This window comes from Betta splendens, chromosome 2 (assembly GCF_900634795.4).
Source record: "Betta splendens chromosome 2, fBetSpl5.4, whole genome shotgun sequence".
NCBI lineage: Eukaryota > Metazoa > Chordata > Actinopteri > Anabantiformes > Osphronemidae > Betta > Betta splendens.
In genome coordinates, this window is record NC_040882.2 from 4229346 (window position 1) to 4244969 (window position 15624).

Sequence of the window (15624 nt, forward strand, 5' to 3'; positions counted from 1 at the left end):
TACATACCAGTAGACATCAGAATGATTCCCATTTACTCATATTATCTTGGTTTCTCACATTGTGTGGAGTTTCCACAGTCAATTGTTTAGATTTGTGTTAAAATGCCTAAATACTAATATTCAATTTGCAGAATGATCGCCCTTAAAATAATGTGTTTTATTTATGAATCAATGTCACAGCTGGTCTGCCTCATTATATATTTTATCCAGATACCACTAAGTACTTTTGAGCAAATATTTTAATTTCATGGCAGTGTAAAATGCTGGACTGCATATTTTCTGAGGCGCTGCAAAGAGGGTTTCCGTCAATAAAGCTTTTTTGAATTTGCGGGAATCTAACCAATCATAGTTGGACACGTCACACTTCCTTAGTCCTCGCTCTACAGTAGCTAGTACTTCTTTTTGTCTCAGCCAGTTTATTTCGCATTTTTTATGGTCAACTGCAAATAAAAGTACGTGATGCAAACAATCTTTAACTTGTTTTTAAAGAGTACGTTTAGGGGCGTTGTCTATAAGTGTTTGTCAAAATACAGTAGATAAATATAGTCCGCACTCCATCTGCTTGAACTAGGAGTTGGCATTAGCTTGTTAGCTCCGCTGCGTTTCAAGCCAATGAATGTACCCTCTTACTGTTGTTTGTTGTGCTTTACTGTCTCACAGTATTTCCAGGATGGCTTCTCGAGCAGGGCCGAGAGCAGCAGGCACAGATGGCAGCGACTTTCAGCACCGGGAGCGGGTTGCGGCTCATTACCAAATGAGGTATTCTCCTTTAAATCAAACCTATTCAGTGATGCCTATAGAAAAACATAACCAGCAGTAAGACTAAGGTTTTAAAAGAGCATTTGAAATGGTTCGACTGTGATGTATTTGATGATACATTGGCAGAGAGTGCGTCAGTGTTTTTAATGTTAGTATGTGAGTTCACTCATTGACAAAACGCTCTGTATCATTTCACATAGTGTTGCATTAAAGTCTGAAATCCGTAAACTGAACATAGTCCATCTTCTCGTCTGGATACTGATGGCGTCTCAGGTAATAATTTACCTTACAACAATAACAAGTTCTTTGTGTTTCTAGTTACAGTTGTAACAGTTCATGTTGTCGCTTGTTCTCAGGTGATAGTGAGCCAGCTGAGCCTGGTGTCCCACAGGATTATAGCCTCTCCATACCAGTGGGAATACCCGTACCTCCTGAGCATAATTCCCACAGTCTTTAGCTTCCTGGCTTTGCCTCGCAACAACATCAGCTACCTGGTAATCTCCATGATCAGCGCCGGCCTCTTCTGCGTGGCCCCGCTGATCTACGGTGGTATGGAAATGTTCCCTGTAGCACAGCAGCTCTATCGACATGGCAAAGCCTACCGCTTCATCTTCGGTTTCTCTGCCGTCTCAGTCATGTACTTGGTGATCGTCATTGCAGTGCAGGTGCACGGCTGGCAGATTTACTACAGCAAGAAACTGTTGGACCAGTGGTTCACTACCACGCAGGACAAGAAAAAGAAATGAGCTGAGTTTTTAAACTGGGAGACAACAGAGCCAGCTCAGACCAAGAAAATAGACTGCTAACAACAATGTTATGCTTCATCAACATATATTTCTTTATATTTGATGAACATTGCCATCTTTCAAAGTTTTAAGGTAAATCAACCTGTCATTGTACCTTGCGCAGTCATAAACAGTAAATGTTTGGTGTACCTTACCTAACTCGTTTTCAGGTAAGAGTGTGAATGCACCAAACTACATTTGACTGTAAAACATGCAAGTTGATGTTTTGAAAACATTCAAAAATAAATCTGTCAGACGGGGTTGTCAGTCAGTCGTGTGTTTTCCATTGCTGCTATAAAAACAGAAGCTGTCACACCTACAACTGCTCGAAGCAACAGTCATAAGTAAAGAGATTTACTCAAAGAGAAAACATTTAATTGATAAATGAAACTCATGAGCCAGAGAGTAAGCTTTATTTTTTTATTACAGATAATCTTCATGCAGACTTTACTACATACTAAAATTACTAAATGGCTTAAATGCTAAGTAATGCCAGCTTTTTGCAAAATCAAAAAAAGTTTAACATTTACTTTTAACTAAACTATCTGCTTAATGTTCAATTAGGTATAATATTGTGTACAATTCCAGTAGCCTTTTAATGAAATTACATGAAAACACATGACACTTCTACATGATCTATAACATAAAACAGTTAATATATGTGTGAGCCATCCTCAGAGTGTGGTCTGCTGGAACAGCAGCATCACAGAGAGGTAAAGGAAGAAGCTGGACAAGGTTATTAAGAAGTCCAGCTCTGTCCTGGGCTGTGAGAGGTGGGGGATAGAAGGGTTCTGGAAAAACCTACATTTATGCTGGACAATGAGTCTCACCCACTGCAGGACTGACCTGGAGAGCAGATTCAATGACAGACTGATCCAGCCTCACTATGGGAAGGACAGATTCCACAGGTCCTGCTGCTTACAGACTTTACAGTGAACATCTCTAACACGGTTCACATTTCCACCACACTGCTATACACACTACATTCCCAGGCAATTATACCAATCACTTTGACTAACTGCAGCCACTTTGACTCTGGTCACCTTATCATGTCCATACACTGTATATAATGCCATTGATTTATAGGTCCCTATGAAGATTATACAGATTTGTATTTCTGTTCTGTTTCTGTACTTCAGTAAACCTACAATTCTGTATTTCTGTACAGTATATAAACAGTATATTCATTCTGCTAAACTGTACCATTGTTGCAACATGGCATTTTCCCCATTGCGGGACAATAAGGTTTTCTATTCTGTTCTATTCTATTCTAACCCGGATGAAATACTTAAACTGCACAATGAGTATAATAGAACTCCTGAACCCACAATTCCTCTAAACATAAAAAGCAATAACTAAATGATTTCATTGATACAAAAGTGTTAATCTAATGCTTGAAACAATTAACGTTAGTCATCTAAAACACCTTTATATAAAAAACCCTAATAACAGCTTAAGTCTCATTCATCTTCATTACATGGTAATGAACAAAGTGGAATGTTTCACTGAAACAACAAGCATCTGCCTTTTTTTTGGCAAATAGTATTTTCATAGAGTTGACTGTCTGACTGACAGTGTTCTGGAGCTTCACTTAAGCATGAACATTCTTCCCTTTCAGGATTTGGCGTATCTGTAAAAAGACAAAACCTAAATCACAACTGTGCTGATGAATTAGTTTCAATGCTGAATGTTATATCGTTTTATTGTTTACCTTTTCACCAATGGGCCCTTCTGGCACCAGCTGGGACGGCAGCTCATTTTCAAAGTTTCTGGTCCCGGGATCGGCTCCTTTTCTCATCAGCAGCTTCACCGCTTCCACTTGGGTTTTATGGTTTTGCAAAGAGCTGACGATGTGCAGAGCACTGTTTCCACTGAACGTCTGAAACATACACAAAACTATTGTTTTTCGTGCCACTGCCAGAATATGACCAAGCCTCTCATTTTTATTAACAACTGACCTTAACGTTGACGATGGACAGTGAAGATGACTGGTTGAGAAACAGCTGAAACAGCTCTACATTCGCTTCTTCAGAAGCTATGTGGAGGCAGGTCCGTCCACTCTTCAGGTCCTGGAGATTAAAAAAAGATGAAAAACTGATTTTTTTTGTAGTTGCTAATAATACAACACAAGTAGACTTTTGAGAGCATGTGTGGCCTATTCACTTCAAAATGAAATGTAATACTCACTGGTTTCCCATAGGAGGCGCCCATGACCAGCAGAGTCCTTATGCATTCCATATAGATGTGCTTCCTCTGAGTCAGCTCCATTAATCTATATGCGCACGGATTCTCAAGAGTCCTCATCTCTCTTATAACGGCATTGTGAGCCAAGACTGCCACATGGAGCGGAGTTAAACCTGCAGCAGAGAAGACATCTTTGATGAGAGAGGCTTAACACATCAGCAGCAACATTCAGGTAAACACAAACACACACTCACCATCGAAATTAAACATTTCAACATCAATCGTTTGCTCACTCCCAATGAGGGAACAGATGCTCTGTGGAAAAACAAAAAAAGAGATAGAACACAGACTGTAAATATACTTATTATACTTTGAAAAGCACAGATAGAGGAGGTGGTTGTGCAAAGTGGGAGGAGGCCAGTCTGTACAGAAAACACTTTTTACGGGAACACCTTCCACTAAACAATGTATGGAGTCAGGTAGCAGGAAGTAGCAAAGTACTGTGCCAAGGACACAGGTTCCATTGTTTTAATGTGTCGGTGATTACTGAGACCAAATAGCTTAGCTCCTGTACGTCCTTTCATTTGCATGGCCCAAGTAGGGCAATCAATAACAGGTAGGCACATATGGCAATGAACGCCCTAATTTAGTGGCTCACTGAATTTTGAAGGCTAGATGAAAAATTAAAATCAGGTGACTTCACAATGTGCTATGGGAGCGTGCCGGTCACATTGTCTAATGGACTTCAAGGTTTAAAACCTTGTAACTGATCACTAAATTGGTCAAACATTTGTGTATATTTATATGTACACTTAAATTTTCACTTTTGTTTGTTCACATCCTACAGTGTGTCTTGATTCTTACCCGGAGACTTAAGAAGTGGCCCTTCTCTGCACACACATGCAGAGGGGAGCGGCCCCAGAGGTCTTGCGTGTTGATCTGCGCTCCGTGTTCCAGCAGGTCACGGACAATCAAGTGCTGATTGGTGGCGACTGCTAGCTGAAGGGGCGTCTGCATGCAAATACACACAGCACACCAATGCGATCATTGTGCGTTAGCACCATTTGATATGAAAGCACATGAGGCTCAAGTGGTTGTACCTGTCCATTGTGTTCTTTTAGGTCCAAAAATCCATAAATAGCCATTTTCCCAGCAAGCACATACGTCAGGGCCCGTCTGCCTTGTGCCACTGCGATGTGAAGACATCTGGATGTAGAAGCGATTGGAATGATTAAGGATTAAAATAACTACACCCTGGTTATGTCATTATTGTACTTTCTGTATCGATACTTACGTGTCACCGTCAGCATCTTGCATTTGCAGCATTTCAGGGGAGACACATTCAAACTTTTGTGCCTCCTGCTGCACTTGCCACTGAAATAGGGTCATTTTGATCTCAGCAGCCGGAGCTTGAAGGTGCTGGTGATGCTGCATTTGTGGCGGAGTGATGTGGCCGTTTGGAACAGAGGTGAGTGGAGGAAAATCTACAACCTCCGGGGTCACTGGCGCTGGACTGGTGTCATAAGCTGGTTCAAGTTTGGCATATTTACACTGTGGCTCTGGGCTGTTGTCTCCATGTTGGTTGATACATTTCTGAAAGCGAAAACAGAACGGGCATTACAATGTGTGTGAACTGGTTTATCTCTGTTTTGCGGTGTGACATGTCAGACAGGGAGGAATGCGTCACTTCTTCCTCATACTGACGCGGTTTTATGTTGTTTTCATGTCATCAGAAGACCATTACTCCCACATTCCACAGAATTAACTAATGGAATTTATTGCAACATTGCGTTGGAAGCGTTGGCTGTGTCAAACATGTTGTGTCGTGTCCGTGTGCGATGTTGAGCGAAGACCTGTTTACCCACCTGACGTCTCATCATGAGAAGCTCCTTCACGGTGTTTTTTTTTTGGATGACTTGAATGTGCCCTGATGTCCTGAGATTAGCAATGAGGCAGCCTGGAAAAATGCATTTGAAATAAAAAAAAGAAGATTAGTGAAGCATTCACAAATGTAGTGAGGCAGAATGTTGATTAACATTTAGGAATTAAAGGCTGTAAACTGAGGACGATGTCATGACTGTTGTGTTGTCTCCACATACTGTTTGTGTGTGTTAAATCAATAAATGAATTAATACTGTGATGTGTGTTAAGGTTTCACTTTAAAGAAATTATTTTTAAAATGTTCCAATTGTAGTTATATAACTTTATATACTTAGACAGGTTAAAAGTATGACTCAGAAACGTCGGCTGTGTCTTTCCCATGTCTTGAAAACAATACGCATGAAATCAAATATTAGGGAAAAAAACAATACAACGTGTATGTGCCTGGTTAGAATTTCATACCAATGAACTGAATACCTAAGGTATTAAATTACCATATGAAAACTTTCTATACTGACCTTTATCCTGGCTGAAGTTGTTCCCATTGTATCCCAGGGCCTCGTTCCACCTTGAATCCAACATGTTTTAAGACTTTTTTTTTTTCAACGCTCAGTCCTCCTGAAACAGCCGTTTCTTCCCTCTCCCCAACACACCTGTCGACAAAGTGAGGTGAAATGTGAATGACAGGGTGTTATGACGGCGTCTGTACGACGGGCTCGCGGATCCACACCTTTCAGCCTGTCACTGCACGATCAGAAATGAGGAACAACTGCCACATAAAACGTCCCACACCTGAGCTACTTCCTGGTTAACATGTCACTGAAGTAAGGGTGGCGTAGGTTTCCAATATCACACATGTCACAAATGAAGAGGAAATCCAGATCAAAGTAGTTGCTCACAGTTTCTTTATGTTACGAAAAATGTAATGATTTTTATATGCATTCCTTGCATATAAGTGGATCAATAAAGTGCTTTAAATCTCAAGGTAAACATTAAAATGACATATTAAAATAAGAAGAATTAAAATAAGGACTTTATTTCCATTCCTCAGAGACAAACAAACTACTGAGGGCCAGTTGATATGCAAAGGAGGTCAATGTGCAGCTATTCACAAGCAAAGTCTCTGGGCATAACAGTCTTGACAGATTAATCAGTAACTTAACTGCAGCTCAACACCAGAACACAAACAAACAGTAGGAACACAGTAACACAAAGTAAATGAATCCATCAAACAGATTTTAATTGCCCTGCAATAAAAGTTTGGTCCGACGCACCTGTTACAGATCTCCCCGACTGGAACACCTGAGCTCAAACAGCCACTGTCCACGAGAGTGAAGCCAAAGACAGAACAACACTCTGTGGTTGCACAAACAACTCCCTTGTTATCAGCTCCTATGTTGGTGGGGATTTCCCCTCCAAGCCCAACAGGTTGTGTTGGCACTGGTCCAAAAGTAATATATATGTGTGTGTGTGTGCATCCATCTGAGTCATGGGAGCAGAGGAAAGAAGTCCATATTTGGAAAATGGTACTATTGTTCGCATAATTTCAATCTAAATCCTTGGTCTTCTTGAGTGTAAATTAATCATAAGTCAGGTTTGCGACAAAGTTCATTTTTAATGACAAAACTATTTTGTACATAAAACACATGCACACATTATTTTCTCACATTAGACCAGTACATTACAGTACGTCTTCAACGGAAAGGTACCTGCTCTGTACGAGGACACGCTCCTCAAAGCTCCCAGCACATTTTAATGTGCACACAGAAAATCGGAATCAAGAGTGAAGAACCTGATGAGGATTGTATGATACGAAGACTGTAAATAGGTTGAACACAGTAACAAGCAGTAACGAGCGAGCTGCATTAGGTGGTGACTTGCTTTCATTATTAAAATACAACCTCACAGTTATGGGTCTTAAATTAAAATAAATATCCATTAGTAAACTGTTTGCACTTTGAGCTTTGATAGCTTCAGTAGGAGCTAGAGCGTTTAATAAATAACTGCTTTATTAAGCAGTTAACTGCTGCCAGGACAACTGAACACCTGTTCTGTCTGCGTCACACACTTTGCTGGTCCATACAAAGGTCAAAGGTAACAAGAGAACCGAACTTTCCTTCATGAGGTTTCAATGTCCTAATATTAACTTTAATAACGCAATCAGAGGCCATGTTGGAGACACCAATCGCTCTGGTGGGCGTTATCTCCCCAGAGTGCATATGAAATGTTTGCATTGAATGTCCAGTACAAGGCTTTGCATAATTTGACGAGACGTTTTGCATAACATGTGAGATAACTTTTTTTGTGAGCTTTTCAGGTTGATAAGAGTGAAAAGGCACCTAGGGTCCCTTAAAACTGTAGTTTCCCATACACATCATGACAACTACTGGAAAAATCATTATTTGTGACAAAATGCTCCAGCAGTTTCTATTTTCACATGTTTTCACCCAAGATTAAGAGAAGTCTAATTCATGTATTGTATGTCGGTTATTGGCCTTCATTTCATACTTGTGTGTCTTTGAACACTTCATTTCAGTAAACACCATCAGACGCCTCCTTTGTCTGATACAAAACTACCTAATATAAAGAAAATATATTTACTCTTGTTAAAAGGGTCTCGAAAGACAAAACAAAAAATATAAAGTGCTCTAAAGGTCCTCAGTAGCTCACGAAATGCGACCATTTGACAGTGAACTGACAAGCCAAGTAATGCTAATTGAGCAGCAGATTTCACTACCCACCTGCTAAAAGTATGTTTCTACATATACAACGCAACAAAAACAGATTTAAAAATTACTGCATGCACATTCCTGTCAAAGGTCCTATCGAACGCATCAACGTCCTTCACATCGGTCTGTTTGAACTCGTGTTCCAGTCGGTGACGCTCAGCAGGCGCCTTTCTTCAGGAATAAGTGCTGGTCCAATCTTATGCATTTGTTTCTGCTGTTTGCTTTCATGCCTCCAGAAGTCAGAGCTTAGCTGTGGCCTGACAGGGAAAAAACAACAAAGACAAAGGTTGTTTATTATGGGAAAACCTGACGTGTCACATCTACGCTTCGTTGATCCTGAAAACACCCACACCAGGCAGACATTTTTGCGTGACAAATGACTGGGATTCTGACCAGATGCTTTTTTGGATCGCTGTTTGTCATGCTGCATGACAGTTTCCTGGTGAATAAAGGTAATATTTACATTTGTACCATTTAGAGGTGTCATTCAGGCTTCAAACAGAGCTTTGCTTCAGCCCAAATGAAGCATTCTGTAAATTCTAAAAAAGCTACACATAACTCACAAACTGTGAGTGTATTTAACTGAGTATAACTTCTTCCACAGTAAATAGACACTGACCTGCGATGTACTTTGCACCAATTAACATCAACATGCTGCCCATGATGTAAAAACCCAGGGGGACGCTGCTGAAGATACTGGTTTCACCTTTTGGTGGTCAACACAGGGAGAGGAGACTGAAATACAACCTGAACTTTCCGTGGTTGTTTAAACATTAATCACAATTGTGGTAGCTGAAATATTATGATACACTTATATCAGCTTACGTTTGATTAAGTGCCTCATTAAAGCAGCAAATCACACTATGTAGATTCAAACATTTTACAGTTTTGGCTCAATCATAGTTGGCCTGTTAATATTTGATTAAGTTGTGTGGCTGGTCCATCTTGCCTACCGTTTCCATTACCGACGGGCTCCGTCGTCTCCCAGTTCATGGATTTCTCCACCGCCTTCTTCCACCGAGCGTACCGAAACTCGCTCTCTGCAAAGCGCATCGTTCATAAGTCATTTCTTCCAAGCGGCTACAGGCGCGTGCAGGGAGCAGCGTAGAGAAGTACCTTCTGGGTTGATCTGTGGCTCAAATTTCTCCGATGTGACTTCGCTCAGGTCCTCGGGGCTCAGACTCCACACGCTGACCCCCTCGGCTGCTCCTGCAGCCATGGCTGCACCGAGAGCTGTGGTCTCCGGCATGGACGGCTTCACTGAAAACAACAGTGTCATTTCTAATAGGTTATGATCACGCATATCAAAATAATCACTTTTTTATTTATTTGTTGTTAGAAGTGACTGTATTTGTAAAAGTGGTAGTTTTGGATGGCCATAACATCTAAAATAAACAGGCCTCACATAATGTAGAAAAACCCTGAACTGCTGCTGGACTTTGTCATGGTGTCCTCCGTCTATACTACACCTCCACTGTGCTGTGGAAAGAATTTGGCACATGCTAGTGCTAACCAAATTTAATATAATGATGTCACATGAACACATTTTCTCCTATGGGTGCAGAGTTTCACATCTTGCAGTTCGAGTTTTGCATCAGAGTGACCTGGTGGCTGAAGAACCAGTCTGGTCACTGTCAGAGTCCGCTCCCCGTGTGTCCTTGCGATCAGCTGTTTGGCACACATGAAATATCATAGTGAACACATGGAATCTTACCGACAGGAATGCAGAGGATGTCAGCCTGCAGCTGCATGAGCAGTCTGTTGGACGTCATGCCCCCATCCACCTGGAGCTGAGTGAGCGGGATCCCACTGTCCTGATTCATGGCATCCAGTATCTGCAACCATATAAAAAGCCACATTTTTTAACCTGGTTCAGGCTTATTCATCAACAAAGAAAGGTTGTATACTGTAAGTGCTTTATGTGCAAGACATCAGTGCTTTTATCTAAAGATCAGAGAGACAAGGACAGAGATCTCACCTCGCGTGTCTGGAAACAAACGGCTTCCAGCGCAGAAAACGCCAAGTGACTCTTATTGGTAAACTGAGTTAAACCGCAAATTATGCTGCAACACAGGAAGACGGAGCCCGACTCAATCAGAGTATGACTTGTTCTAGCAAGCTATGTCCATTGTTCAAAGTATCTGATGGCACATTTAGGTTTAGTACTTGCTCTTACCCTCTAGCACTTGGCTCCCAGTAAGGTGCGTAAAGGCCCGAAAATGCAGGAACAAAGTAACAGCCATAGGAGGTACCGACCGATGCAGCCAACTTCTCTGGAGAAGATTAAGTTAGACAAATCCGTGAAATGTCATACAGGGTGACACAGAAAAACAGGAACTTGTTTGCAACTTTTTATAAGAACAGAAGTTGTACCAAGCTCCTCAGATGATCCAATGATGCCGAGATTGTCCTGCAGCCAACGAACCACAGCTCCTGCGATGGCCACAGAGCCCTGGCAAGAACAAAATAATATTAATCTAGCAAAAATAAAAAAGCAAGTTCACAGTAAGGAACTGCCTGAACTTCTACCCTATTTAGGATACTGCACCTCCAGGGCATAACAGGCAGGTTTGTCCCGGCCAAGCTTGTACGCCACAGTGGTCAAAAGGCCATGATCCGACATCACAGGCTGTACAGCAACACAAAACACGGTTGGTACGCGTGTGCGGGGACAGCAGCACAGAACAGAAATCCTGAATGATCTACCTTTGCTCCAGTGTTTCTCAGAAGAAAACAGCCAGTGCCATACCTGAAAAATGACACAGCTTCTTTTAAAAAGATGAACGAGACAATGGAAATTTTTAAAACGCACAAAGCATCTTACGTGTTTTTAGCTTGTCCATCCTGAAAGCACATCTGTCCAACAAGCGCCGCCGACTGGTCACCGAGACACTTTTGTTTGAAACAAACACAAGCAACACATTACCACCGAATTACAACTCAGTCCGTGGAGACAACACTGTGGCAGTAAGAACAGATCAACTTACCCCTGAAATGGGGATGCCTGAAAGAGCACCCGATTTCTGTTGAAAGAAAGCATCTGCTTTATAACAACACTGGTTTAGGTCCTTTATACTTTGATGCACATTTAATTATGTCTGAATTTTCACAAATAATGACTTATCAGTGTTAAAGCATCATTTTTTACAAGCAACCCCACGGAGGAACTACTAATTACAACACTACATGAAGACAACTCAATCTGAATTCATGGCACCAACTTTATATACAGCCTCCTGTAACAGGGAAAACAAGGGCAAGTGCACATTTATAAAACAAAAAATGTCTTCTCTCCTTTGCGAGGCCGTTTCATTGTTCATATCACGTGATGATGAGAGTTGCTTACATAACACCGTGCAAAAGAGTGAAGAGATTTGGGGGTGGGGACGTGATGGGTTGCTGCGGAGGAAGACGGTCGGTCAGGAGAGCTGTGGGCATCGGTGACAACCAGACGAGCAGCATGCCACAGAACGGAAGCAGTGGAGGACGGGGACCATCCAGTACATTTCCAACTAAGCGCTGTGTCTGCCGGGTCCACCATCGCCAAACATACCCGAAGCTTTTACATCCAAGCCACGTAATCATGATAGCAATTGGTTGCTCAATAGATAAATCCTCCACTATAGTCACACGCAAGACCTTGTCAGTCTGCTGGGCGTCAACATTTTTAATGTTTAAATGAAAATCAATAGCTGGGTGACAGTTACACGTAACTCACCACTCTCACAAAAACAACAGACAGATCTATCACATAGTCAGATCTATCAGCAATAATGTCAAAATAATACATAAATAACAATTCCAGCTCATTTAAAGACTTGTTTTTGTAATTGGTTTCAGACAGCTGACAATTAAACTACAAACTAAAAGAGGTCATGTTAGTAAGAGTTAGTTACAACTAAGCAAATCAGGTGCTGTTCTTCAGTCATTACTATTAAAGCTCAACTTTGTGTGGCTGGTTTCAAAAGGCACCAACGCTTTTTTTGCTTAGGTGATTTAAACTACTGTAAAATACTATAGTATGGAATGAATCTTGGAAATGCACTGCGTGATGGCTTATCAACTTTGGCCACAGAGAAGCAGGTCAGGTTACGTTGCATGAAGTGATAAATAGTGACAAGTGTTACTTACCCGGCTAGAACATATTTTCTACCAGTGAGAGAAGAAAGACAATGGCACACAAAAAATGCCTAAAGGAGTGTCTCAGTCAACTGTGGTGCTTTTAGAGTACAGTATAGACATAATAGAAAACTACAAAAACCACAATGACATGTCCTATATAAGACATTTGAGTCTTTGAACACAAAATCAGAAACACACAAGAAACAGCTGAAATATGTAGTAAGTAGTATGAAGTAAGTAGTACCATTCATTATAAAGAGAAACTGAAAGTCTACGAATCCTGTGAAGACCAATCCATGCACACTTACCATAAGACCATATATTTCTGATGAACTCCTCACTCTGGGAAGGATCTCCATTGGAATACCAAAATATCTGATGTAAAATAGAGCCTGTTAGAAAAATACTGTACTACTTTGCTCTCAGTTTGATTCTGTTACTTAGCTTTTTTTCTTCAGGTGTTTTGTGGCACTAAACTCAAACAGGACGATTTACGTGTGTTTTGGAAAGATTTTCTCCAACTTGTCATATTTTATATTACAATACATAGTATGAATAATAATACATATTAAAAATAAAACATTGATTTAGATTCTTTAATTAACTGATGGCTTCATGAAAATCAGGAGCAGTCAAAAGCAGCCATCTTACTTGCAAAGCTCTGGGTCCCAGTCCATAGTATGAATGTTGAACAGCATGGTTCTGCTGGCGTTGGTCACGTCTGTGCAGTGGACTCCACCGGACTTGCCCCCTGTCAAACACTGTTGGAGAGTTTCCACAATTTCAGTTAACGCCACTTCAGTGTGTAAAATTGTAACGTCACCTATCGAAGCAGGAAGCGTGCGATTACCCAAATGAGCCAAGAGTCGACGGTGCCGAACATGGCTCGGTGGGACACCACAGCTTCATGGACCTGCTCTACGTTGTCCATGAGCCAGCGGAGCTTTACTGCACTGAAGTAGGTGCTAATGGGGAGGCCTGTTTTATGCTGCAGGACGATAGTCATATTAACAACTCTATTTGTTTTTTATGAAAGGCTGCATCACTCAAAATACATATATTGCAAGAGGCAAACAGTAGTTTAATTGTCCATCGAACTTAGCAACAAGATCAGAACAACATAAAAATCACTCTAGGAACCTGTAGAAAACAAACAGTGACCTCAATCCTTACCTGCAAGTAAAAACAGACAAGACAAAAGACCTTAAACTCACCTTCAAGTGGTTCTTATTCCTTCCTGGGGTTTTATTAATTAGACGTTCAACTGTTGATTGAGTCCTCAGGTCCAGCCAAACTGCACACAAACACGGCAGAAAGTCAGCCAAACCCAGCAATCCTGTCTAATCCCTATTCAACAAGATTTTTGCTGCCTAAACAAGAAGGCCAGAAAGATAGAAAGACAGCCAAAAGTAATAGTACATATTTCTTTTGAGCTTTATTTACCAATTGCATTGTAGAGGGGCTCCCCTGTCTCTTTGTCCCAAACGAGCGTGGTCTCTCTTTGGTTCGTCACTCCAATAGCTGCACAATTACAGAGACTTCATCTCGCAAACACCTCTTAAAATAAATTAAGTAAATCTGAATACCACTTAAATTATGTGTACGTGTATACAGGCCTGTGTGTACCTTTTATATTTGAGATATCTATGTTGAGCTGAGTGAGTTTTTCACATGTCCTCTCCATGCACTCATACACAGACTGTAGGATTTCTTTGGGGTCCTCCTCCACCCATCTCAAATTAGAACAAAAAAAAGATTTTTAAGTCATGTGAGCATTACTTTAGGACATGTGCCTCTTGGAGAACTGTAATTGAACTTACCCTTCTTTGGGGAAGCTCTGTTTGATTTCCACCTGATGATGACTGAGGAGCTCTGCTGTTTTTGAATTAAACACCTTCGTGGAGAGAACAGGAAATACAGTGTATTGTCATTATTTATTCAACCATGACAAAGCGTGTTCACTTCAAGGCTTCCAAACAACAGCCTTGTTTTGGTAGTTCACCATAGATGCTGGAAAGGATTTGTGATTCCCTGGAATAACAAGCCCTTTCCTCAGGCTATGATCCTTGTTCCATTTAAAGCATAGAGAAATTCACTTCTGCCACCTGCTGCAGTGAACTTGTGCAACAGTCTGAGGTGACTCTCGCCAAGTCGTGACTCTCAAGTATCTACCACACCCAGAAAATAAACCAAAACAAGTGTTCTTTCACCTGTTCCTGAGAATACAAAAAATGTAATGAGCAAAACGCACGAGGTAAAAGTGTCACGCAAATCTTAAAACACAAAAACATAAAACTAACTGTAACAACAAAGTAAAAGAAATGCCAACGCCCCAGTTGGCAGCACGCTGCTTATGTTTGACTGACAGGATAGGTGTTTGCCAGAATCAACAGATACTTACAAGTACAAATAAGATACAACCACTGTGTTTAAAGGGCTGCAGTTTTTTATGTTTTACCACAAATTTAACAGCTTAACTTCTCCTTCAAAAAACTGACCTACTGCTGCCCTCAAGTGCTGTTTAACAGTAACACAACAGTGTAGTAACTATACTGACAAGGAGTTTCATTCATTCATGAGTTGCCCTAATACTGCAATATGTCGACTTTAATTGGCAAAGTGTTGGCAGAAATACATTTTTGTCTGTATTGAGAAAACAAAGGGCGCCTCCAATAACTCTTACCACGTCCTACTTTATTGTAGGATACGAATATTATAGTTCGTTTCTATATTACCAGCGCAGCTAGCGTGGTCACGGCAGGTCAGACACTGTTTGAAGCCGTGACTGGGCCACATTCAGTATGAACATAACGTTGGCATAGCCGCATTACATTAATTCCTGCTCCGCCCGGTTTGTCTTACCAGAAACCGAGTGGAGCTGGTGCCCTGGTCGATGGCTGCAACCAGCGGTCCGAGCATTATCCGGTGCGAGGACGCGGCCATGGTGCCATTCATGAGCGACCGTGGACCTTCAGCACAGCAGGACACTGGAATCCGATTACCACCGGTAAAGCAGCTCAGGCTCAATGAATGTCGGGCGTTCGGTCAGCTTGTCGCAGCTTCAAACGTAACGCCTCCGGCCCTTAGTGATGACGCAACGTACTCAAACAAAGCCCATTCGAATTTAATTTTAAAACGTAGGTTAAGACATGTTTAATCAGTCA

At 41.3% G+C, this 15624-nt stretch overlaps 3 protein-coding genes across 7 annotated transcripts; 1 reads left to right on the plus strand and 2 right to left on the minus strand.

Moving 5' to 3' along the window:
* The first annotated feature begins 297 nt into the window (after window positions 1–297).
* On the plus strand, window positions 298–1804 carry jagn1b (jagunal homolog 1b). The gene is made up of 4 exons (XM_029131862.2): window positions 298–452; window positions 661–759; window positions 960–1032; window positions 1116–1804. The coding sequence occupies exons 2-4, from the start codon at window positions 671–673 to the stop codon at window positions 1503–1505; spliced, it is 552 nt and encodes a 183-aa protein (XP_028987695.1). The 5' UTR covers window positions 298–452; window positions 661–670; the 3' UTR covers window positions 1506–1804.
* Window positions 1805–1943: 139 nt separating this feature from the next.
* Window positions 1944–6972, minus strand: nfkbiz (nuclear factor of kappa light polypeptide gene enhancer in B-cells inhibitor, zeta). Of its 3 annotated transcripts, none has more exons than XM_029131846.3 (11): window positions 6884–6972; window positions 6128–6262; window positions 5594–5685; window positions 5023–5321; window positions 4829–4934; window positions 4593–4739; window positions 3983–4043; window positions 3732–3901; window positions 3503–3613; window positions 3256–3423; window positions 1944–3174 (listed from the first exon to the last, which is right to left on the minus strand). In XM_029131846.3, the coding sequence occupies exons 2-11, from the start codon at window positions 6189–6191 to the stop codon at window positions 3136–3138; spliced, it is 1257 nt and encodes a 418-aa protein (XP_028987679.1). In that variant the 5' UTR covers window positions 6192–6262; window positions 6884–6972; the 3' UTR covers window positions 1944–3135. The 3 variants fall into 3 exon arrangements, with proteins under 3 accessions (XP_028987679.1, XP_055360859.1, XP_055360856.1); XM_055504884.1 differs by lacking the exon at window positions 6884–6972 and adding an exon at window positions 6340–6358; XM_055504881.1 differs by lacking the exon at window positions 6884–6972 and having other exon boundaries at window positions 6128–6853.
* Window positions 6973–7204: 232 nt separating this feature from the next.
* On the minus strand, window positions 7205–15539 carry gk (glycerol kinase). 3 transcript variants are annotated; one of them, XM_029131815.3, is made up of 21 exons: window positions 15323–15537; window positions 14281–14354; window positions 14087–14193; window positions 13904–13981; window positions 13675–13754; window positions 13311–13448; window positions 13112–13221; window positions 12769–12835; window positions 12470–12487; window positions 11326–11361; window positions 11163–11230; window positions 11045–11087; window positions 10887–10967; window positions 10712–10790; window positions 10515–10611; window positions 10317–10401; window positions 10053–10173; window positions 9455–9598; window positions 9292–9378; window positions 8958–9044; window positions 7205–8595 (listed from the first exon to the last, which is right to left on the minus strand). In XM_029131815.3, exons 1-21 carry the CDS (start codon window positions 15413–15415, stop codon window positions 8585–8587), a joined length of 1704 nt encoding a protein of 567 aa, XP_028987648.1. In that variant the 5' UTR covers window positions 15416–15537; the 3' UTR covers window positions 7205–8584. The 3 variants fall into 3 exon arrangements, with proteins under 3 accessions (XP_028987648.1, XP_055360850.1, XP_028987658.1); XM_055504875.1 differs by lacking the exon at window positions 8958–9044 and having other exon boundaries at window positions 15323–15539; XM_029131825.3 differs by lacking the exon at window positions 12470–12487.
* Between the last annotated feature and the right edge of the window lie 85 nt (window positions 15540–15624).